Here is a 25,752-nt window from a genome sequence, read left to right as displayed (position 1 = left end):
AAAGCACTCAAATTGCTCCTGACTCCTCCTGTCAGTGCCAATGAGCTGGTCTTCCGGGATCCTTCTCAGTCTTCCTCTGCTATCTCTGCAGTGCCACTCCTGCCCTCCTGGTGGAATGGGTTCCCTGTTGGCATTGGAATGTCCTTGCAAGTCAAACACAAGCCTAGCATTCTCTGTCATTTCTCCTTTGAAGGAACCTAAGAACTCCTCCACCACATATCATATCTTTGTTGCCTAAGGCCACAATATTGATACTTTTTAGCATCCCAGAAATGCTACTGTTACCTTCCCAGAATATTGATACATTTCAGCATCCCAGAAATGCCTCCTTCCTTCAGACTATTTTTGTGGCCCACCAGGAACCAGCTAAGCCTAAAAGTGAAGTACAGTTGTTAAAATGTTGCACGGTTTATAGTGCATCAAGTGGCTAATTGGGGTGGGATTCGGTGCCTAGTTACCTATTTCTTATAGAATCGTAGAATCATAGAATATCAGGGTTGAAAGGGACCTTAGGAGGTCATCTAGTCCAACCCCCTGCTCAAAGCAGGACCAATCCCCAATTTTTGCCCCAGATCCCTAAATGGCCTTCTCAAGGATTGAACTCACAACTTGGGGTTTAACAGGCCAATGCTCAAACCACTGAGCTATCCCTCTTCATTAAAGGCTGGCCATCATTTGGAGAACATAAGTGTTCAAGGTACCAGAATGGAAAAAAGAACTCTTTCCGGTCCTGTGGAGGACACCTAGCCACCAGTGCTGGAGAGATGTTCCTGCTGATGGTCAACGCTATACATATTACTCAATGGAGAGATGTGGTGAGCTACGAAGGTGGACCAAGTACATTTGAAGTTAAATCTGAAGAACCAGCTTGAATTTCTTCTACACTGAAAATTTGCTGAATTATGCTTACAGGACTGGGAGGCAATTCGAGAGCAAATTGATTGTATTCTCAGCTAGTGGAAGAGGTACAAAGAACCACAGAGAATGTCAACACATCCCCCCACCCCCCGCTTCATCACCAGAAAGTCTTGGCTGCTATGTCCAGTGAACAGTATTTGAAAGGAACATGGAAACATAGCACCACAAGTGTATTTTCTTCCCAGAGCTTTCGGATTAGAACCACAAGCCAGTTGCCTCTACATTGCTAAGGGACACGGTGCTGTGTTTGTGGAACCATCAGAGCGGATGCTTCAGCCACGCACCCCCACTTCTCCTGGCTTCTGCAGAGTGGCTCAGCACGGGGAGAGGCGACACACCAGGGACTGGGAACAGTAGTAAACATTTGCAGTGGTCACAGGGAGAATGGAACACACTGACTTTCCTCGGACAAACAGTTCCGTTTCCCTTCCCAGACCTAGGCAGGCCATCATCAACCCTCCCACCCCCACACTCTCCTTCCATGTGGCTCCTGTTTGGAAGGGGAAGGAAAGGGGGTGGGGAAGGAGGTGGTTTGGGATCTTTGGACAATCATAAATGTCATAATATGATTCTTTCCCCACCAGCAGAGGTGAAAGTAAGCTGGTACATCTCTGTACGGCGTACCGGCAAGAGCCAGAGCACCATACTGGGGCAGCCAGGCTTCCCCAGGGGGCAATTTAAAGGGCCTGGGGCTTCCAGCAGTGTCTGGAGCCCCAGGCCCTTTAAACTGCCTCCAGAGCCTGCTGCTGGAGCCCTGTGGTAGCAGCTGCGGGACTCTGGCAGCTATTTAAAGGGCCCAGGGCTCCCCTGCTTCTACTGCCCCTGCCCTTTAAATAGCCACCACCTGCTGCTGCTACTCCAGGTCTCTGGGGGCTATTTAAAGGACCGGGACGGTAGAAGCAGGGGAGCCGCAGGCCCTTTAAATAGCCCCCAGAGCCCTGGGGTAGCGCGGGCTCCAGGGGCTATTTAAAGGACCGGAGCTCCAGCTGCCTCTGCCGCCCCAGTCCTTTAAATAGCCTCTTGAGCCCCGCCACTTCCCCAGGGCTCCGGTGGCTAATTAAAGGCCGGGGGCAGTAGAAGCAGGGGAGCCCCAGGCCCTTTAAGTAGCCCACGCAGCCCCGGGCGGCTGCTGCTGCTACCCGGGGGGGCACTTACCTTACAGGGTGGGCTGGGGCTGGCTCTGACCCCCTCAGCCCCGCCCCATCTGCCCTAGGCCCCGCCCCTTCTGGGGGCCAGAGCTGGCCCCAGTGTACTGGTAAGTCACTGGACTTACTTTCACCCCTGCCCAGCAGGTCCCCTCTTTCCCTCCCTTTTCCCTCTGGTCCATGTGGCCCAGTGACTGTCGCTGTTCAGACCCAGGGGCACAGTGACTGCATATTAATAATCTGTTATAGCTTCCTCTAAATGCTTTATGATGGTTCATGGGTTTTCAATAAAATCATTGATTTTACAGCTGTCTTGCTTGGGGACCATGTCGTGGTAGAGCATGGGTGGGGTGTGGTGAGGGGGCTGGCTTCAGGTGTGTATTACCGGAGCAAGAGAGGCTATTCCAGGGAGTAAATCCTTAGCAGCCTTGGATTCTGATTCCTGCTGCAGCTCGGGGGGCGGGGGGGCTTCCTCAATCGGGTCCACCGGGTAAAGGTGCAGAATAACGTGCTCCTCTTCCTCTGAGGCCCCTGCTGCCTCCTCACCCTGCCTCTGATTGGCATCAGCTCGTACAATGAGGCTAGCGGGATTGAGGAAATGGTCATGATTTACTGTAGTCTCAGTTCTCTCAGCCCTGGAGAGCACCCAGGCCATGCCCTACATCCACACCCCTCATGCATGCTAGCTTTCCTGCACTGTGCTGTCTTTCAGGACTGTGCTTCAGGGCTTAAGATTAGAACAATAGGGGGGAAATATGGAACAACAACGCACATGTACCAGGTGCAGTTGCAACTGTAGACATACATTTAGACTAAGGTTCATCTGGAGATGATGATCTAATATTTCAAATATAATCCTCCACATTACAGAATAAACCTTCAAGAAAAAAGCATGCAAAGCCATCTTTATATATCAGAAAGGAGCAACAAAGGGAGGGAGGGAACAATGTACAGTTATTTTGTCTTTGCAGTTCACCTTTTCTAAATGGTTCTTTCAGTGTCTTTTTTTAATTTTTGTGTCTCGTAAACTTCTGCTGGAAGAGTTCTGCAAGTGTTAGAGAAGGATGGGCATGTGTCCTATTTACATTTACAATAAATACTGCATTTATTATAAAATAATGGCTTATTAAGAGAAAGAAAGTTCCATACTTATCAGTGTGCATCGTGTTTGAAAAAAGGCTCTATTAACTTTTTCATTTCTCTTAATTCAGAAGAAATCACAGTAAGTGAAAATAGCTCACATCAGTCTCCCTTTTATGAATAAGGCTTGATGCAGAAATCATAAAAGTGTAGCAGAATTGTCCCAGCATCAGAGGTTTATAAAGGTTTTCTTGTCTGGTGAATTTATTAATCCTTAATCTCAAGGGAATCCATAGATACTGTATACTATCTGAACCGCTTTTCCTTTCTCATAGAATTATGTGCTAACTTCTGTTGATGGAAGCAAGCTACACAGAGATCTTCTTTAGGGGACAATTTCCTGGTGCATAGGGGACAATTTCCTGGTGCATAGGGGACAATTTCCTGGTGCAAATGCTAGGGGAGCCAACTAGGGGGAGCGCTTTTCTTGACCTGCTGCTCACAAACCGGGTAGAATTAGTGGGGGAAGCAAAAGTGGATGGGAATCTGGGAGGCAGTGACCATGAGTTGGTTGAGTTCAGGATCCTGACGCAGGGAAGAAAGGTAAGCAGCAGGATACGGACCCTGGACTTCAGGAAAGCAGACTTTGACTCCCTCAGGGAACAGATGGCCAGGATCCCCTGGGGGACTAACATGAAAGGGAAGGGAGTCCAGGAGAGCTGGCTGTATTTCAAGGAATCCCTGTTGAGGTTACAGGGACAAACCATCCCGATGAGTCGAAAGAATAGTAAATATGGCAGGCGACCAGCTTGGCTTAATGGTGAAATCCTAGCGGATCTTAAACATAAAAAAGAAGCTTACAAGAAGTGGAAGGTTGGACATATGACCAGGGAAGAGTATAAAAATATTGCTCGGGCATGTAGGAAAGATATCAGGAGGGCCAAATCGCACCTGGAGCTGCAGCTAGCAAGAGATGTCAAGAGTAACAAGAAGGGTTTCTTCAGGTATGTTGGCAACAAGAAGAAAGCCAAGGAAAGTGTGGGCCCCTTACTGAATGAGGGAGGCAAGCTAGTGACAGAGGATGTGGAAAAAGCTAATGTACTCAATGCTTTTTTTGCCTCTGTTTTCACTAACAAGGTCAGCTCCCAGACTGCTGTGCTGGGCATCACAAAATGGGGAAGAGATGGCCAGCCCTCTGTAGAGATAGAGGTGGTTAGGGACTATTTAGAAAAGCTGGACGTGCACAAGTCCATGGGGCCGGACGAATTGCATCCGAGAGTGCTGAGGGAATTGGCGGCTGTGATTGCAGAGCCCTTGGCCATTATCTTTGAAAACTCGTGGCGAACGGGGGAAGTCCCGGATGACTGGAAAAAGGCTAATGTAGTGCCCATTTTTAAAAAAGGGAAGAAGGAGGATCCTGGGAACTACAGGCCGGTCAGCCTCACCTCAGTCCCTGGAAAAATCATGGAGCAGGTCCTCAAAGAATCAATCCTGAAGCACTTAGAGGAGAGGAAAGTGATCAGGAACAGTCAGCATGGATTCACCAAGGGAAGGTCATGCCTGACTAATCTAATCGCCTTTTATGATGAGATTACTGGTTCTGTGGATGAAGGGAAAGCAGTGGATGTATTGTTTCTTGACTTTAGCAAAGCTTTTGACACGGTCTCCCACAGCATTCTTGTCAGCAAGTTAAGGAAGTATGGGCTGGATGAATGCACTATAAGGTGGGTAGAAAGCTGGCTAGATTGTCGGGCTCAACGGGTAGTGATCAATGGCTCCATGTCTAGTTGGCAGCCGGTGTCAAGTGGAGTGCCCCAGGGGTCGGTCCTGGGGCCCGTTTTGTTCAATATCTTCATAAATGATCTGGAGGATGGTGTGGATTGCACTCTCAGCAAATTTGCGGATGATACTAAACTGGGAGGAGTGGTAGATATGCTGGAGGGGAGGGATAGGATACAGAAGGACCTAGACAAATTGGAAGATTGGGCCAAAAGAAATCTAATGAGGTTCAATAAGGATAAGTGCAGGGTCCTGCACTTAGGATGGAAGAATCCAATGCACCGCTACAGACTAGGGACCGAATGGCTCGGCAGCAGTTCTGCGGAAAAGGACCTAGGGGTGACAGTGGACGAGAAGCTGGATATGAGTCAGCAGTGTGCCCTTGTTGCCAAGAAGGCCAATGGCATTTTGGGATGTATAAGTAGGGGCATAGCGAGCAGATCGAGGGACGTGATCGTTCCCCTCTATTCGACACTGGTGAGGCCTCATCTGGAGTACTGTGTCCAGTTTTGGGCCCCACACTACAAGAAGGATGTGGATAAATTGGAAAGAGTACAGCGAAGGGCAACAAAAATGATTAGGGGTCTAGAGCACATGACTTATGAGGAGAGGCTGAGGGAGCTGGGATTGTTTAGTCTGCAGAAGAGAAGAATGAGGGGGGATTTGATAGCTGCTTTCAACTACCTGAAAGGGGGTTTCAAAGAGGATGGCTCTAGACTGTTCTCAATGGTAGCAGATGACAGAACGAGGAGTAATGGTCTCAAGTTGCAATGGGGGAGGTTTAGATTGGATATTAGGAAAAACTTTTTCACTAAGAGGGTGGTGAAACACTGGAATGCGTTACCTAGGGAGGTGGTAGAATCTCCTTCCTTAGAGGTTTTTAAGGTCAGGCTTGACAAAGCCCTGGCTAGGATGATTTAACTGGGACTTGGTCCTGCTTTGAGCAGGGGGTTGGACTAGATGACCTTCTGGGGTCCCTTCCAACCCTGATATTCTATGATTCTATGATTCTAAGAAGAGCTTTGCGTGGCTCCAGAACTTGTCTCATCCACCTACAGAAGTTGGCCCATTTAAAAGATACTACCTCAGCAACCTTTTCACATCAAATGCCTGGTATCCTGGGACCAACATGTGTACAACAACACTGCAAACAGAATTATGTGTGATTTTGTTCAACAAGTATATATAAAAGGTTGTATGTACCATAATACAAATAGAATGGTCCTAGAGATTTAGAGTGGAAAATAATTCACTGAGGCTGGTCCAAAGCCTATTGAAGCCAATGGATAGACTCCTATTGACTTCAGTGGGCTTTGGCCCAAAATTTTAAAGCTGTTTAGGTGTTGCGGTGCTTAGCATTGCAATGCCTAACTGATTTAGGAGCCTGAGAGCTAAGCGCCTAAATTCCATTGATCGGTTTAATCTTTTCGTTTCCTGCTCAGTTATATATCAAAACATAGCATCCACACAAACTCCTATTGAAGTAAATGGGAGTCTTTCCACTGACAACAATAGGAGTTGTATCCACTCTAAGAGTTGATCTGCTATAATATAAGATTTTTTTTGTGTTTACTTAGGAGATACGATATGATCCTACTCTAGATCGCAAACTGGAGTATTCACAGTTGAATTCAGGAGATCCATTTAATGAAGATATCATTATGAATGACCAAATCATTGAGATACTGGCTTTTGAAGACTCCAAGAACATGCTTCAAGCTTTAGAAGAGTAAGAAGTCACTATTATTGCATTATACTTCATAGCAACAAAATGACTCATAAAGTTGATACTGAATATCTGCCCTGTAGTTCTCTCTGATGGAGTCTCTTCAGACACGCGTCTGCACTACCTGAAGCTGTTGACCCCTTTAATAAAGGGGCATCCATGGTAACTAATACAGGCATATTGTACATTGCCTTGTATATAGAAATTGCAGCTTAATCTAGATCTTAGGCACATGTTTTCTGAATCAAACACACTGTACGGGCTCGTCTACATGGCAAGTTAGTGCAAGCCAGAGTGTGAATCTACAGTGCACTAGTTTGCTGTGCACTAAATGGCCTTATGCACCCTACCGCACACTGGAGGTTCTATAGTACACTTTGATGTACTCCCATGAAACGTTTATTGTGCCTGTAGCAGGGTCCACGAGATGAGTTAGTGAGGGGCAAGGTAGTGTGCGGTAGATTCACACCTTGGCTTACGGCGCCCAAACTCCCTGTGTAGGCAAGCCCTTCATTAAGCTGCTAAAAGAACAAATCCACTATTTCTGGTCTCAGCCCCTGAAGTGTTCACCATGCCAAAGGGCATTTTTCTGAACACAGGAAAATGTTATAGAGAATCTGTTCTGTTATTCTTGAGCACATTTTGCCTTTAGAACAGCATGGCCTTGTTCCTACCCAGAAGAAGGATGTGCTCTGGGTTCATATATTTTTGTGCAGCAGTATTTCTTGGAAATTTTTTTTTTTTAACTTTCATGGGCCTTTAAATACCTGGATCAGAATCTAAAGAGCAACAATTTGCAGCTTTCAAAGGAAAATATTGTGTATGTGGAGTCAGAAAAGGCAGTAGACAACAGCTAGGAATCCTGCTTATTTTGTTGAAAGGGAGGTCAGGATTATATGACAGACACACAGCTATTAAAGGTCATTTCTTTTCTCCGGCAGAACTTGAAAAAGGTCTGTTGTGAGAACAGAGTGGATTTGTTTGTGCAATCTCATGATGACCTTCCTGAAAGTCAAGAGGCAGGTAATATTCTGCAAATATAAAATAAAAATGGAATAATATCTGTAAAAACCAAAAGCAAAATTATGAGAGTGCTGGAATATTGATACTTTGGCAGGGAAGGGTTCTGTTCTTTTTCTAAAAAGTTACAAAATCCTAATGAGCAGTATCATTGCTTTTCTTATATTTTGATTCAGATTGAAAAAGGAAGTGAAATAAATGAAACCTTGACTTGTGTAATGCAGTGATAATGTGGATACTTATCCCTGTAAATTGCACAGCAGGTCTTGTCCTTTCTAGCTATATAGTAACTTAGATTATTTTTTCAGAAAATTGCAGTGTGATTGTTAAGAGTAGCGGATCAAATATCTTTGTAGCTCATTTTAGGATTAGTATATTTCATTTGGAAATGAGAAATATTTGGCTAATTTGAAAAAGAAAGTAGACTCTTTAATGTCTTATTCCTCAGATATAAAGTATCTGAGAAAGGTAAATATTCTTGCAAATGGGAATGTTCGTGTAACTAGAATCATACAGTGGATTAAAGCCTCAGTTTGTGTAAATTACTTAGGAATGTGCTATTTTAATATTCTTCATTGGCTTAAACAAATCTTTGTCTGTCTTTGCCCTTCACCTCTTTCCTCCCAAATTATTTTTCTTATTCTCCCTTCCATTTATATGTTCTTATAGCTGCACTCCCTCATTTATCTCTCCCTTTGCCCAACATCCTTCCCCAGGTGGACAGTTTGAATCTGTATAATTATTTTAACTGGGTTTTTTATCATAGTATTTAACAAAAGTGTTTTACAACAATAGTAGACTTATTATACAGAGCACTGTTCATTAGTTAAGCTCCATTGGACCAGAGGAGGTCTTTTAAGAAGTCCTTGTGACAGGCTCTTTGGAGTGATGGTTGGTCACAGGGCAGATTACGCAGGTAAATCATGTAAGTGACTTAATACCAAATGTAACTTAGGCTCCTGAGTCATGGAGGTGATTTTGAAAATATTACCCTGCAAGTGGTGGGTGAGTTGGTGATAGATTTTAAAACAAAAGTGCAAAGAATGCCCTGCCCTCTGAAGATCCAACAAGAAAATAACAGGGTTTGCTCCAGCCATAGCGTCTAAAATAACAGGGGGGAAAGGCCTTTGCAAGTTAAAAGAACCAATGTGGAAAGGTTTGGTCTTCTCTAGCTGCTGTACTGTATCTCCCCATATGCCACACACATACATTCATTCCATACCTGCATACATACATACACAACCTGCCTTTCAGGTAGCTGGTTGCCTGCTGCCGACTAGACCCTTTGGCATTTCTTTGGGGAGCACATATGGATCCATATATCCCAGTTGATAAGCCTTCGCTTGATGGTTTGGGGAATTCCTGTCACTTTACTGTATAGAGTCTTAGGATTCTAATATGCTTCACAAACTTTATTAACTAATTTATACAGCATATAAACTCCATTGGAATCACTTTGGTTCCCACAAGTGCACAGCAGCCCCCTCTGGGGTGAAACAGAGCATCAGTTTATGAGCACACATCAACCCAGCATAACAAGTGAGGGCCATAAGTGAAGAAGGCTTTCTTTGAATGAAATGACACTGTAAACTTTAGGTTAACAGAGTGTCATTACCTAATTTGGAATTTGTCTGGACACCCAAGCTAAATCCACTGCTCTTGGGCGGATGAGAAGGATCATAGGATTTTTAATAACTCATCTGAAAGACAGCACCCTTTGGCAACAGAATTCTCCTCTAATATCCTTCTGGAGCACTGGTTCAATATCATCTCTGAGGACAGAGTGCCTCATTAATAAATCACCTACCTTGTCACACCTGCTTTTTTTCCCAGGAGCTCTCTCATCCAAGTATTGATCCAGCCAGTGCTTGCTTACCTAATCTCTGATGATCTCACGGTGGAGGAATTATGGCTGTTGACAATGTCCCACATCTTCCTTTTATAGAATCAATCTTATTGTCTGCAGTTGACGGTATGGATATTCCCTGTGGAGTTTAGGGGATTTTTTGGAAAAGAGAGGGGATTTGTATGAGATTTCATTGGTTTCTTTTTAACAAAACTTCTGCTAGCTAACCAGCATTTCCCTGGGGGGGGGGGCGGAGGGGGAAAGCAGGACATACTCTATATTCCCTAAAGGGAAATTATGAAACAACTTCTACTTTTGTCAATTGCTACCAAAATAACTTCCCCCATTATTTTAGATTAATTGCTTTTTCTCTTTAATTGTGTTCAATTTCTTCATGGATTTTCAGATAGGTATCGCATATTCCATTTCTTTAATTAAAACAAGATGCCCACCAGGGTATGTTGTAGTATTTTGTGTCTCACAAGCCAATATTATATTTCTGTTCTATGAACTATAATCTTATATTATGATATGAAAATGGTCAAGGAAATAGAGAGTTCTCTGTGATAAAAATTAACAAACTTCAACAAAAATCTCATTTGGAGATAGGAAGCAAACTCAGATTTTATGCTTATTTCTTCTGATAGGTGCTATCTTGAGGAGGCTTCCTGTATCTAACACATTGATCTATTCTGGAGTAAGGATCTTTTGTTTTAAATAAGTTTATTTTTAGAAGTGGCCTGTATTATCCAAGGAATCCATGTTTTGAAAGAAACAGACTGCTCCAAGTAGATAGAGAAAATTAGATTTTCCTGCCCACTTCCTCTGTTTCATTTGGGGTTCAGAGGAAAAAGAGAAGTACCAAATATCGGAATAAATTAAAGGGTGAGAGAAGAGATGAATTTTTCAGTGGCAAACTTAAATGATTTAGTGCGAGTTTCAATTAAGCAATGCTATGCTTTTCTTGTCAACTTGCTATCTCTGTTTAACCTCATGGACTTTAAGGCCAGAAGGGATCATCCTGATCATCTAGTCTGACCTCCTGCACATTGCAGGCCATGGAAATTCACCCACGTGCTCCTGTAATAGACCCATCACCTCTGGCTGAGTTACTGAAGTCCTCAAATCTTTAAAACTTCAAGTGACAGAGACTCCACCATTTACTCTAGTCCAAACCAGCAAGTGAAAAGGGCCCCATGCTGCAGAGGAAGGCAAAAAACCTACAGGATCTCTGCCTGGGGGAAAATTCCTTCCCAACCTCAAATATAGTGATCAGTTGTACCATGAGTATGTGAACAAAACCCACCAGCCAGATATCATCAGATGTTTGGCTGCGTGTGTGTGTTCTCTCTGCATGCTGTACCGACTCTGGCCAGATAGTCCATACAGCAGGCTCCAACTGAACTGCCCAGTAAAGCCACAGTTTTCAGCGAGGGCGCTTGGTGAAGTTTATTGTCAACGAAGCCCGGACCTAGTGCCGTGGCTCAACGGTTACAGGTATGCTAACACATATATGCCTGTTGCAATAGACTAGCTTAGTTAGTGACGGGACTTTCCACTAACCCCTAGCCAGCCAAAGACACTCTCTCTGAGACTCCATTTTATACATCAATACCAACAAGTTACGTACTGTTCCTGTGACATAGCCGGTTACCACCCATCACCTTATACGTTTCTATCCATCACACTGTCATCCTGAACTTATCTTTAGGATGGGTCAGCCTGTTCCTGTTCTCTTTAGGGAATGTGTTGGTATCGAGGTGTTCTGATACCACCCTTCTGGAATGTGTTTGCGTCAGTGCTCTTGGTCTAGCATCTCTTAGGAATGTGTGCTTTTGCAATATCAGCCCTGTTACTCATCATCCCGGAAGAGCATACTGCATGGACTGGAGATGACCCAGTGGGCTAAACACTGTTATGTGGTCACCTTATTTTACTATCAATACATTCATGCCCCATCTGTCCCTTGTATGACTGATGGACAGATTCCCTTGTATGACTGATGGACAGATTTTATTTGCCAATTGTGTCTAGTCCCTTATGGTGAGCCTGGAAATGTTAGGCGTGGGACTTTGAGGAATGTAGTTTTATGATTGAGCCTTGGGGACACTCCCAGATAATTAATACATCTGAGTAATATGGCTATGATGTGTATATATTTGTAGTGTATATGGGTATATACGTATAGTATGTATGTGTACATAGGACACCACCTTATTTCCAATCATAGCAATGTTTTTCCAATCTGGGGTTGTAGTCTGTCCCTTTTACTTTGGTGCTGCAGATAGCAACACACTCCTATTAGGGCAATTACAGTTATCACCTGTATCATCATTAGTAGTAGACTGAGTGTTTGAAATACTGGGATAGGCATTATTATAATGTGTCCCACAGTGCTACGTTTCTGAAAAGTAAAACAGAAATTTGAGTAGTGACATTACAAATGAGGCCTTTATATATAAATGTTTTGTAATTAGTTACTACACAGTACTGTCCATTCATGTTATAGGTTACCCTTACTGCTGTTTGTCACCTTCTGGTAAACTTTACAAGGCAAGAAGCAGGATTGTTTAGCTTCTCTGTTCCATGGGTTGCATTGTTCTGTGATACACCGTAGTTGACGTAGATCCAGTTGTTTCTTATGGATGCTGTCTTCCAGATAACCTACTGAATGGATAGTAACCAGTGTAAATGTTGTATAGCAATAATACAACAATAATAAAGTAATACAGCAATAATACATTTACTTTTAAACAGTAGCCAAATTCAGATTAAATGACAGTTTAATCTGGTCCAGCTCGTGGCTTCTAGCTGATTGCCAACTTAATTGTCCATATATGGTAGACTGAGGTGTAGTTGACCAGTGTGTTGTTTACAAAGCACTTAATTTTTATTTTCTTAATGACTGGGGGTTTCTCTACCGTGTACTGATATCTTTCGCTGTCTTCAGGGTATGATATTTTCTGGTGTCTTTGGTCTATGGGATGCAACCTTAAACATTCTCTTGAGGATTTTTGTGACCAATGATAAATATCAGTGTACATCTACACAAATTAATACTAGGATAGAATATTAAAGTTGGGCAGTCCAGTTCAAGGATGGAGATTTAAAAAGCTGAAAATAGAGTGATCGCATTTGTGTTTTACTACTGAACTGTCACAGCTGCAATTCCAATGGACTTTATACTGAAAATGAATGTCTTCTTTACACCAAATTAAAACAAAAAACAAATTCTAGTTACTTAGGGGCCTGATTCTCCACTGCTTTATTTATTTGTATTACTGTAGCATTTAAGAACCCTTACACCTTGTGTTGTTGTATTGCTGCGAAGTGGGTACGTAATGCTACCAAATTAGGAGGGCTGAGTTTTACACCACTCTGCATATCAGTAAATGGCTATGCAAGTTGTACAGCAGTGGAGAATCAGGCTGTACTTGTATAACAGGAACTGGCAAATAGGCTGATATTCAGAATTGGGGTGAAATTTATATTTGGGGTCATATTTTGATGAAACACGCATAACTTTTGTGTGCATCTTATTCCCCACCTGGGAAGCCGATCTCCTGTCCAGGGAGGAAGACATGAGCTGGTTCTGGGTTAGAGAGCAATTTAACTAGATGTTTCTGAGTTCCAAGTATTTTGGGCCCAATCCAAGTGAAGTCATTGAGAGTTTGGCTATTGACTTCATTGAAAGCAGGATATGCAGGAGCAAGCACATAGCTTTTATTCATGGGTATAGGAGATGGCCTACTCTTAAGCCCCACTCTTAGGAGCAGGTCTAAGGCTCCCTGACCTAGGACTAGCTTTGTCATTATTCCCTGCCAAAAGATGGGGTATTCAGGTAGGGAAGTTGTCTTCTCAGGGATGGGCTGTAGGTAGTCTGAATATTAGCCAGTATGTTTTCAACTTGCCAGAAATATGGCCTACATTCATTGTATTCAGATTTGGTTCACTGATCCATTCTCTGTGTGTGACTCTGTCTGTCTTCTACACATATACACCTGTCATAGTTATTCGTGTTTTCCTCTCAATTTGTATTGGAATGGACTTGGTGTTTTGTTCGCAGTCTATACGTAGCTGAGGAGATGGTTCAGGAGTTCATAAATGGCAGAGTTTTTTGGTCTTTTGTAACTACTGCATCAAATAAGCGTGGTATAAATATACTAGGAGCACTAGATCAGTATTTATATTTCGGGATATCTTTGGAATTTGGACATTTTGCAATGTCAAGAGAATAACTTTGAGAACCAAACTTATTTTTAATATTTCATCAAGACATTTCATAGGTACTTATTTAGTTGTACTTCATAGGTACTTATCTAGTTTGGTGATCTGGTGGTCTGTCATATCTTGGATGCCCATTATAAGATATGCCACTAATATGGTTGTTTTGCATTCTCAGTAGATCCCTTCCTGCTTATATTTCCAAGTGCTAGATCATTGGCAGTGAATGCTAACAAGAGGAAACTTAATAAACTGTATGTATGTTAAAAAAAAAAACAAGGAGTACTTGTGGCACCTTGGAGACTAACAAATATGTATGTTGTAATAGTATGCAGTAGGAAATCATGTTCAGAATTGTTGTAGGTCTTCTCTGCTATGTCTGAAACAGAATGAAAGGAGAGCTGAGGGGACTGATTGCATCCTCAGTGTGATGAGCGCTATTAGTTAGGACCTCTGCAAAACCCCTGAAATAACCATTTTTTCAAAGGTATCTTAGAGTTTCCAATGGGTTGCCCTTGCTCTGACTTTATTTATCCTCATTTTATACATTTTTGCCTTCCCTCAATGTAGACAAAGCTCTAGTTGAATATGGCACTTGATCCTGCTCTCGGATACACGATACATATTGCCAATTATCTTGGCAAATCACTAATACGTATGCACTGCAGTTGATTTTCTCTCATGGCACAGGGTAATGAGGGCAATGTATTGGAGGATAGGATCAAACTATTTCCTGAGAGCACTGGCAGGGAAGTCAAAAACAATTTACTCCTATATTAGAAGTTCAGTTTTTCCTTCTAAATGTAAATTTCTCACTGTACATCTCAATTTAATTTTCCACTAAGGAAATGGATTCTTTTTATCACAGAATTCAGATGGAAAGTAGGAGTAAAGATCAGATTGTCGTTACATCTAGAGTTTGAAGTCACCAAATTAGAAATCGGAAATAAGCAGTTGAAAGTTGCTTTCAGTTTGGACGCCAAAACAGAGGGACTCAAAGCTTCTGGATTTAATACATTGGAAACATTTATTGTAGATTGTAATCTCTTTGGGACAGGGATAGTCTTGTTCTGTGCTTGGACAGTACCGAGCACAATGGGGTCCTGAACCATGACTGGGGCTCCTAGACACTACCCCAATATAGATAATTTTAATATTTTAATAACTGCATACTGGGAGTATGTGCACGTAAGCACATGCAAATACACACAGCATTTTTAGCTCTGTATCCTGAATGATTGTACAAATTTAATTCCAACAAAAGCTGCACATTTCATCCACCATTGAAACTCAAGCTATCAGAGGGTGAAATGTGATAGATGTTTAATATGTTACAGTGAAACTGCACAATGTTTATAGAGGGAAGGGGGAAATAACTATTTGAAATTACAGGTGGCATCTGGCCAAGATTACCAGGATAAATATCCTTATTCTTCAAAAAAGAACCATTGGATCTTTGATTACAAGCCGTGAGAGCTCAGTTTACATGTCATCTAAAAGCAGATGCCACTGGTAGAATAGTGCCCCTTCATATCAAGGTGGGGCATTTGTTAGGCACTGATATGGGGGAATATTACCACTTCTGACAACACTTAGTGTTCCTTAGATGTCTCCTATGCAAATATTCACCCAATGCACCCCTGCTTAGCTTGTGAGATCTGAGTGGATCATTGCAAAAGGTAGCAGGTCTTCAGGCATAATGCTATAATATTTGTCTGTATGTGGTTTTGTTAAGCTAACAACATCACAGGCTGATCCTGATTCTTTAAAAATCAATGGCAACATTCCCATTAACTTCATTGAAAGAAGGATTGTGACCTCAGCTTGCTGTCTTCAGCATGATAACTGTTTCATGAAATACTATGATTCAGAATTATAATTCCTCCATAGTGGTAGCATAACTAGTATTATTGCTAAAACTGAACTCTTAAAGCTAGCCATTAATTCATAATTCTTCATGCATATGAAATCTATTTTAAGGTTCTTAAACTGACCTTTAACTGAGGGTCTTTCTTAAATAGTTTTTAAAGGGGTAAACTTAGTAATTGAAACACCTTTTCTCTGTTCAGTAAGCCATAGGGAATCAAAGGATTTTAAGATTGACACCTGTTAGCACAGCTATAGTTTAGTCTGTTGACATTTTTACCATGAGTCATGTACGTTTCCCATTTTTTCCTCCCTGAAGAGCATGAATTTTATCTAATAACCTCTTATCTCAATTTGTCATCTTTTCCAAGTTATTTTTTGCCATATACCATAAGAATTCTCTCTCTTATTTCATCAGTGCCTTGCAGTATTTAATTTTTTTTGAAGGTTTGTTCAGTCTGTGAATTTTCTAGTGAAACATGTTTGCAATAAGGAGTAGCAGACATAACAGATCAAGGCTGGAGGATCCTCAGATAATCATAGAAGGTTTCTTAGTAACTTTACAACTGTCTTGTATTCAGTGGGTTAGTCCTCATCCATGCTGAGTTTATGCTGGAGGAGCTGAAGGGATGTGGAAGATGGCTCTAAACCACCTTCTGGACAGAGGTAAATAGAGGGGTCTGTACTGGGACGAGTCCTATTAAACATATTAATAAATAATCTGGAAAAAGGGGTAAACAGTGAGGAGGCAAAATTTGCAGATGATACTGTGACCCATGATGCCTGGGGCAGCCCTCACTGGAAATGCCAAGGTCAAGGCAGGCTGAAAAAGGGAGAGCAAATACCCCAAGACTGGTGGGTAACACTGAAGTTATTCTCCTCAACCAGTCAAACTGTGCTTCTGGTCCCCCACACTGGTTATTAAGAGCAAAAATGAAATCACACAGCTCCCTTTATTGCATTTCAGTTCTCTGGCTCCCAATCAGCACCTAGGTCCATTACATTGAGAAGTTACTTTAAACTCTGTGCACATATACAAAACAGACCCCAAAAGGTCAGCCACGTCACCAGGTCAGTATAGGTTTGGATCTTACCCAAAATATCTTGCTGCCAGCCAATCCTTTACTATCTAAAACTAAAGATTTATTATAAACAGAAAAGAAAGAACAAGAAGAGAGATATTAAATGGTAAAACAATCACAGACATACAAAGACTTCAAAGTCCATATATCAGGTTCCTAGCAGTATTGGTTAGTTTGCTGGCTTGAAAGTCCCTCTGGAACACATCCACAGCTTGGATGGTTCATTCAGTCCTTTGTTCAGAGCTTCAGTTTGTAGCAAAGTTCCTCCAGAGGTAAGAAGCAGGACTGAAGACAAAATGGAGAAGATGAAGCTGCCTTTTATAGTCTTTTGCCATGTGGCTTGTGCTTCCTTTGATTCAGACACATACTGCTCAGCATGTGGCTTGGAAGCCTTATAGTTCTGTCCATAGGCATGCCCCCTCATGCCTTGCTGAGTCATAAGGTATATCCCTTGCCTTCTCTCAATGGGTTAGTTGTATAGCTGATTATTCTTAATGGGCCATCAAAGCTAGGCAGTGCTCATGCCAAACTGTCTGGGGATGTCATCTAGAAACATAGCACAAGTTTTGTAATACATACTGTGACAAAGCTCTGTCCTTGCATCAGTGGGTTCCACGTTTCCTGGCGGATTTCACTAGCCTCAGAGGCTCACTGTGACCCTCCACGTAACCCTTCTTTCTCTAGAGACAAGGGTCACAGTCTACCGAGCCATTTTCATCATAAGCCAGCGAGGGAGGTGAGGAGAAATTATCCTTCCTTGCACAGTCTCTGTTGTCTCCCAGTCTCAGTGATGAATCAGGGGGCAAAGCGGGGGGGTGGGAGCCTGGGCCCACCCTCTACTCCGGGCTCCAGCTCAGGGACCCTAATAGTATCAGCTATGGTAGCTGACCTTTTAGAAACATGACATGTACAATTCCCTGGGCTACTTCCCCCACAGCAAGCTCCCACTTCCTCAAGCTCCACTTCACCTTTACCTCAGGGCCTCCTTCCTTGTGCCTGATATGGTGTGTACTACTCGGCCCCTCCAACCGCGCAACTTCTTCCCACAGCTCCTGACATGCACCCCCACCTGACTGACTGGGAGGCTTTTAACTCGTTTCAGCCAGCCCCGATTAGCTTCAGGTGTCCCAATCAACCTAGCTTTCTCCCTGCCTTCTGGAAAGTTCTTAATTGGCTGCAGGTGTCTTAATTGACCTGGAACAGCTGCCATTTCACTTATCCTGGTACCAGGGATTTGTTTAGCCTGGAGCTAATATATCTATCTCCCACTACTTTTCTATAGCCATCTGGCCTTGCCACGTCACAATACATATCTGTAACCCAAAATACAAAGGTGTTACAAACACATAAATGAGATTATCATATCTGGCAAATAATAACATTTCTGCAGATGTCTGACATGGCATATCTGGCACAACTCATTGCAATTTTACAATATTAATATTCATAATATCCTCAAGTGTCCCCCAGATTCCATATAGCGTCACAGATGTGAAACTACTCAAGATAATTAAGTCCCAGACCGACCGTGAACTGTTACAAAAGGATCTCTCAACACTGTGTGACTGGGCAACAAAATGGCAGATAAAATTCAATGTTGATAAATACAAAGTAATGCATGTTGGAAAGCATAATCCCAACTATACATATAAAATTATGGGGTCTAAATTAGGTCTTACCACTGAAGAAAGAGATCTTGGAGTGAATGTGGATAGTTCTCTGAAAACATCCACTCAATGTGCAGTGGCAGTAAAAAAAGCAAACAGAATGTTTGGAATCATTAAGAAAGGGATAGATAATAAGACAGAAAATATCATATTGCCTCTGTATAAATCCATGGTACACCCACATCTCGAATATTGCGCGCAGATGTAGTCGCCCCATCTCAAAAAAGATATATTGGAATTGGAAAAGGTTCAGAAAAGGCCAACAAAAATTATTAGAGAGATGGAACTGCTGCCATACGAGGAGAGATTAATAAGACTAGGACTTTTCAGCTTGGAAAAGAGATGACAAAGGAGGGATAGGATAGAGGTCTATAAAATCATGACTGGTGTGGAGAAAGTAAATAAGGAAGTGTTATTTACTCTTTCTCATAACACAAAAACTAGGGATCACCAAATGAAATTAATAGGCAGCAGGTTTAAAACAAAGAAAAGGAAGTATTTTTTCACACAATGCATATTCTACCTGTGGAACTCCTTACCAGAGGATGTTGTGAAAGCCAAGACTATAACAGGGTTCAAAAAAGAACTAGATATATTCATGGAGGATAGGTCCATCAATGGCTGTTAGCCAGGATGGGCAGGGATGGTGTCCCTAGCCTCTGTTTGCCAGACGCTGGGGATAGGTGACAAGGGATGGATGACTTGATGATTACCTATTCTGTTCATTCCCTCTGAGGCATCTGGCACTGGCCACTGTCAGAAGACAGGATGGAACTTTGGTCTGACCCAGTATGGCCATTCTTATGTCCCCTCTCCAGAACTGGCCAGGGCCTGAAATGGCTCTTGGCATAATTTACAGCAGCGCTGAGGGTGCTCTTGGTTATATAGGCTACAGCCAGTCACTGCTTTAGGTGGGGATCTGGCAGAGAACCATGCATTCTGGCCTGCACCCACAGAGGAGAGAGGTGGCATAGAGTCAGCTTACATGGATTTTACACCAAGTGAGGGTTCCTCTGTGGTAAGAGGGACCCTTAGCTGCTCCTTTAGCACGGCTTTATTAGTGGCTTTGTGCAACTTCAGAAGCATGAAGCTGTTGGAATAAGTGCTGAGAATTTGGCACTTTATCTGTTAATCATGGCTAAACCTTATCCATCTGAAGCATCACAAGACCTGTTCTCAGGCCTGCTTACTAGTTATGTTACTTACTAATTATCTGTATTGTACAAATACCCACAGGCAGCATAGGTCTGCATACTGTTCAAACTCATAGGAAAGTATGGTCCCTGCCCTAAAAGTCTCATTTCAGACTAGGCCCAACAAGAAAGTGTGACAGACAATTGGAAGGGAAACAGAGGGTGAGGGTAACAACAACAATATCACACGGTTAGCTGCTGCTTCGTAACTTGAGGGTTCCACATCAGTTGAACAATTATATATTGCTGGAAATAGAAGAATTAACAGCAGTACAAACTGAATGTTTATTAGTGAACAATTTCCTATAAACTTTACTGTATAAATAGGTTTTCAGGAGAGATTATTCATATCTTCTGTCTTCTTTCTCTACTTTAACTGCAACTAATCCTAAAGCTGGACAATTTTATAAGACTTTAATGTTGGTACATGTAATGGTAAAGTATTCTGTGGAATTGAAAATCTTCAGTATAGTCCAGAAGCTTTATATATTTAAAAAAACAAATGAACAAACAAAAAAACCTTTCTAGATTCTTATGGTATTAATCCTGTGATTATGTGTATGCTTACAAGTTTATGATTTAGCAAATAAACATTATTGCTGTTTTATTATTCCTTTCATACCTGTTTTAATCTGTCAACAGCAATAAACTAATATTTGCTTTTTATAGTTAGTGTTCTTATCTTAACATTTTTTTTAATGCTAGAGAGGTTAATGAAAGGAACAGATAAGGTTGTGGTGAAGACACCAGACTGGGATCTGGGTTCAGTTGCTGGCTGTGCCATATGTTTATGTCTACACTGCAATTGTATATAATCTTCATAGTGTGACTAAGAATAGCATGGAAGATGTGGCTGTGCAAGCGTGTTCTTAGCCCGTGCTGGGATCTGTGCTGCTGTGTCTTCATTGGTATTTTTAGCCATGCTGTATAGATTACAGCTGGTGCGGGTACGCCTACCTGAGCTGCAGTCACACCTGCGATTGCAGTTAGATATAACCACGTTCTTCTTGTGAGACTTTAGGGAAGTCCTTTAATTGAGATGTGTCTCAGTTCCCACGCTTTGTTTGCCTTTTGTATTGAGGACTAATTTTACAGTTAACAATCGGAGCAACAGGCGGAATGTAAATGCACCTTCCCGCTCTTTGCTCTCAGACTGTACCTTTAGGAGATTGCTTCCCCTCACTGGCTGGAACTTTGTGGAGGCAGAGTCAAGGCCCTGCTTGTTATTCACCCTTGCCCATTCTGCGCCCAACTGTGTGGGAGAGGCAGTAGCAGCCCCACAGAGGCTGTTTTCCCCATTCCATGATGTGGGTTGCCAGTACAAGAGACTGGGTGGTGGTGGTGGGGAATTGCCTTATGCACTTCTGGGAGGGGAGCAAGGCAAGTCACATTCATCTCCTCAGAATGTCCGGGGCTGGGACTGTCTCTTGCTATGTGAGTGTGTACACACCTCTCATCATTGGGTGTTATTGTAATGCAAATACTAATCACTCACTAGTCTTCCACAGCTAGACATGAATGTCTACTGAAAATAAGGTTGGTCTCATCTTAGTGAGAAAATGTTGTGTGGGGAAAACTTGTACAGAGCTTGCCTCCCTCTAGCCTTTTGAAGCCAATGCCACTAGAGTTCCTCATCTTCATGAGCTCTGGATTCACACAGAAATTTTTTTAAAATGCATGTCACAAGGAAATAAATTCATTTGTCTTTTTTTAAAGGCATCACATTTGACATCTATAAATGTGTTCTTTCTCCCAAAATTATATCTCCCAAAAGCCTATGTATATCCAGTACTGTCTGTAGTTTGAGTGATGTGCTTTGATTAACACCCCTTTCCCTACAACTATTTTAATAGTTAATGAAAGATTTCATTTTTTATCACTTTATGCTCAGTTCTTTCATGACACTGGTTGCTTTGCTCTCTTCTTTCATTAGAGGCTCAGGGCTATTGAAAACATCATATGTTCAGCCACTCTCTACCTCTTCATGTTTGACAGCTGGGATTCTCCTCTCTCAGTACTTCTCTGGCAGCACTTTAAACCTTGTGGCTATTCAAGTGAGTTAAAAAATCTGTAGATTTGATATTTGCAGCAGCCTTTTCTTTACATCTTTTCTCTTTTTCTATTTCCCTTCCCCTTCTGTCACCTATCTCTCTGCTGTCCTTTACTGCACAATTTGTCCAGTATTTGGAACTTTGGAACTTCCAAATTTGGAACTTTGATCTCTTTCATCAATAGATTTCCATCTGCCAATTGTGTTTCATTATCTTTCATATTTTTTGGTATGGTGAATTCGCTTCAGCAAGAGGTGGGAGACCTTTTAAACATGAATAAGATGAGCAGGAAAAATACAGAGAGTACAAAGCATTTTATTACACCTGCCTGGATCTAGAGATGCACAGACTCTCAGGTTATGAACTTTTTCTCTCAAGAAATATGTACCTCAAAGTGAAGGCACATATGATCCAAGCAGTTGTAAACATTGGTCTTTTGGGGGACTTCACCTGAAACTACTTGCCTTATTACTTATTAAGGGATTGTAGCTAGGTGCTAACAGCGTGCTCCCTGCTGTACAAGACACAAAGATTGTTCTTTTTGTCCCCAGTCCTGAGCAAAGAGATGATGGGGTGGCCAGACTTACTGACCCTCTGAGCTGCATATGACAATCTTCAGAAGTTGGAGAGCCGGGGGGCACTTGCCAGGGCTCGGAACTTCAGCGTTGTGGGGAGGGGGTGTCTCAGAGCTTCAGCCTCGTGGGAGGCACCTGCCCAGGCTCGGGACTTTAGCTTCTTTTGCTGATGCCTCTCCCCAAGGTGCTACAGCAGAGGTCTTTCCATGCAGAGCTAACACCTGGGAGTTAAAGGGAGGGGTCGCTGAGGGTAAGAAGGGGGGATTTGCCTGGGGGTATGTGACTCAAGCGATTGGAAGAGCCGAATCTTTAAATTGTGCCCCCTCCCCCTACTCATAGCAGGCAGCAGTCATCTCTGGCGGAAGCCCCTAGCCCAGTGGTTTTCAAACTGCAGGTCGCCACCCAGTACTGGGTTGCAGAATGTAAGGCACTGGGTCGAAACGGCTCTGGTCAGCACCACCGACTGGGCTGTTAAAAGTCCCTTCGGAGGTGCTATCTGGCTAAGGCAGGCTAGTCTCTACCTGTTCCGACACTGCGCTGCACCCTGGAAGCAGCCAGCAGTTGGTCCGGCTCCTCGGTGGGGCGGGCCATGGGGCTCCATACTCTGCCTCTGCCCCATACTCTGGCTCTGTACTCCCATTGGCCAGGAACTGACCAATGGGAGCTGGGGGGGGCAGTGCCTGCGGGCGAGAGCCATGTGGAGCTGCTTGTGTGCCTCCGCCTAGGAGCCGGACCGACTGCTGGCTGCTTCTGGGACACAGCACGGTCCGCGGTGCCAGGACAGGCAGGAAGCCTGCCTTAGTACCCCTGCTGTGTCACTGACTGGGAGCCGCCTGGGGTAACCCCTGCTCTAACCCTGAGCCCCCCACCCAATCTGGAGCCCCTTCCTGCACCTCACACCATTCATTACTGTCCCCACCCCAGAGTCTGCACCCCCAGCCCAGACCCCTGACCCCTTCTCGCACCTCAACCCCCTGCCACAGCCCAGAGCCCCCTTCCACACCCCAAACCCCTCATCCCCAGCGCCATTGGGTCATGCGCATCAACAATTTTCTTCAACTGGGTCGCCAGAAAAAAAGTTTGAAAACCACTGCCCTGCCGCAGGGCAAAAGCCCTGCGTTCCAACCCCCCACCCTCCATCTGGTAGGTGGAAAATGGTGAGGTGTGGGGGGTTCCGGGAATCACACTTTAACTTTAAAAGAGCTATGGTTTGACCACCCCTGGGATATGGTATGGCCGGGTTACCCCAGGAGGAGACAAGGGAGGAGTTGTGGCTCAGTTCATTCCTTGATACCCCCCCCCCCGTTAGAGCAGACGATGTGGGGGGAGTATAAATTACTTTGCTCCATTTTGTGGAGTAGCTCATTTCTTTTTCCCTTCCACTGTGTGCCTGCCCAACTGCTCTGCCTGGGGAGTGGAGATGGGAGTTGCAAAGCTAAGGCTCTTCCTTATCCTAGGGCATCTCAGCCTCCTTCCAACCCACTTGTTCATAAGGGGAGCATCAGGCCAGCAACTGCTGCTGTCTCTCCTGCCTTTGGCATCACAGTGTGAGCAGCCCTTATTCAGCTGAGGAGGGGAGTAATCTTGCTCTCCTTTGCAACCAAGTAAGGGGCTGTGAAATTCTAGCTCAAATTAAAAACAGTCCCTGTCCAGAAAACCAGACAGTAAAGAAGAGGACAGGTTGCCCTGTTAAGGCATGGAGAGGAATAACTTAGAGGACTTTTTATAACATTTGGTTTTGTTCACTTCTTGTGGGTATCACTTAAGTGAGTAGGAAGGACTAGAAAGCAGAGTGAGTGGTGGATGGGTGACTCTGTATCTGAAGAGTGAGCTTTCAGGCTATTTCAGGGTTCTCTAGACTGTCTGATTCTCTTGCATTAATCATTCTCTGTTAAAGTGTGGATCCACAGATTTTGCTGTCTGTGAATGTTTTGGATATTGAAAACCTGTTTATATTTGCTGTCTTCTACTAGTTCAGTTGCAATTTGTACTGATGTTACTTACAATCATATGGAAAAAAATTCTTAAATTCATATTGCTATGAAGAAAAGTACAAATACAATGCATGTTATGAGTTGATGTAGATGAAGGTGAAACTCATTGCACAGGCAGTCATCAAGGGGTAAAGCACCCATTGTCTGGGAAGTCTGATCTTTTCTGTGGTTTCTTCGGATTGCAAAGCAGCTGCACAAATGAAGAGTTGACACAATGCTTCTGTTTTGAAGCCATGTGGTTCTAAGTGAGCAGGTTTGGGCTAAATGGATTTCCAGATGGAAAGCCCAGAGGCTAAGAGAGAGATGTGGAATAATGTATTGAAGAAGAGGAGGGATTTCAGGAGACTCCAAAAGAGACAGAAGCTCAGCTGTCAGTTTATGATTGACCTGTAATATCTTAGCTTGTGTCTCTGCAAACATGTAGTTTGTGGCCACTTCTGTTGGAGGAAACAGGACTTGTGTATAGTTTGTAAATATTCAAATTACACTAAGAAAAAACCCTCACTTTGGCTCACCAATTTCTGCTTCAAATGGGAAACTGACCTGGAAGGCCCCAAAATCTGCTTAGCAAAGGGGAAATACTACAGTGTTACCCTGAGATTTAGTCACATGAAATCTGTGCACTTTAGAGATAAATTTCATAGAGTGACCTTAATGCAACCCTCTTGCATGTGTGTATTACAAAGAATCTTGAAAGCATTCACACAGTGAAAAATCTTGTGGTAATGCACAAGAGGTCAGTTAAAGTTACTGTGAGAATAATATACCTGCAGCCAGACCTCATTGGGGTGTACTCTTGTCAGATCTCACTAGCCAGTGAGTGTAGGGCTTGTTTTGTGTCACCTTAGAAGAATACTGAAAACGGTAATGAAGAGAGAGCAGTAGGAGATATGGAGAGTTTACAGCCCTGCAGCTGTACATTTGTATGACAACCAATTCACCACCGCTGCAAATATACCAGGAGTGTGGGGGCAAGGTAAAGGGTTGGTCTTGGCTGCACTGTACCCCTCTGATGATAGAAATAGGATGAGAAATGGCTAGAAATGAAATGTATATGTGACAAGCTCATCGCTTTTGAGCAGATAAAGAACTAATAATGGGTTAACTGTATGGATATTTTAAATTTAATTTCCTTACTGGGGATTTTTTTTGATCGCAGGTTATAATAGAACCTAATGTGGCATTCATAGCCTTGGTCAAGTTAGCTTGACCTTTAAGTAGTTATAATCTGTCCAGTAGATTTGAAGCGTGAAATATACGTTGTGGGAATTACCTATTTTCTGCTGTATTTTCAAGAGAAATCAAATATATTTTAGGTGGCTCACATAGCGATACCTATAGCTGAGGTTGCTTGATGCATCCTATTAGAAGCATCTGAAAACGGGGTTGTATAACTTTGCCAAACTGTAACTATTTTTGGGCTGAAATTTTTCATGCTGGAATTCTGCCCAAGGCTGAATTTGTTTGGAAAACTTCAGCAAAAGTGGCTTCCTCTTTTCCAAGAATGATGCTAGAGAAAAATATTTGTTTCGTCTATGTTAAAAAAAAAATTGCATAACCATTTTATTGAGAAGCTTACGTGCCCC

The 25,752-nt window shown here is 43.0% G+C and overlaps 1 protein-coding gene across 5 annotated transcripts in view; it reads left to right on the top strand.

Annotated features, from left to right (window-relative positions):
- EVC2 (EvC ciliary complex subunit 2) overlaps window positions 1–25,752 on the top strand; it is a 174,133-nt gene that overhangs the window by 56,525 nt on the left and 91,856 nt on the right. For all 5 annotated transcript variants that reach the window (XM_038399537.2, XM_038399536.2, XM_038399535.2 and 2 more), the window contains exon 9: window positions 6,500–6,651. In XM_038399537.2, coding sequence (XP_038255465.1) covers window positions 6,500–6,651 — 152 coding nt within the window. The remainder of the gene's footprint in view (window positions 1–6,499; window positions 6,652–25,752) is intronic.

The sequence above is a fragment of the Dermochelys coriacea genome, chromosome 4 (genome assembly GCF_009764565.3).
Source record: "Dermochelys coriacea isolate rDerCor1 chromosome 4, rDerCor1.pri.v4, whole genome shotgun sequence".
NCBI lineage: Eukaryota > Metazoa > Chordata > Testudines > Dermochelyidae > Dermochelys > Dermochelys coriacea.
The sequence above is the reverse complement of the archived record's forward strand: the minus strand, read 5'-3'. Positions and strand labels throughout refer to the sequence as shown.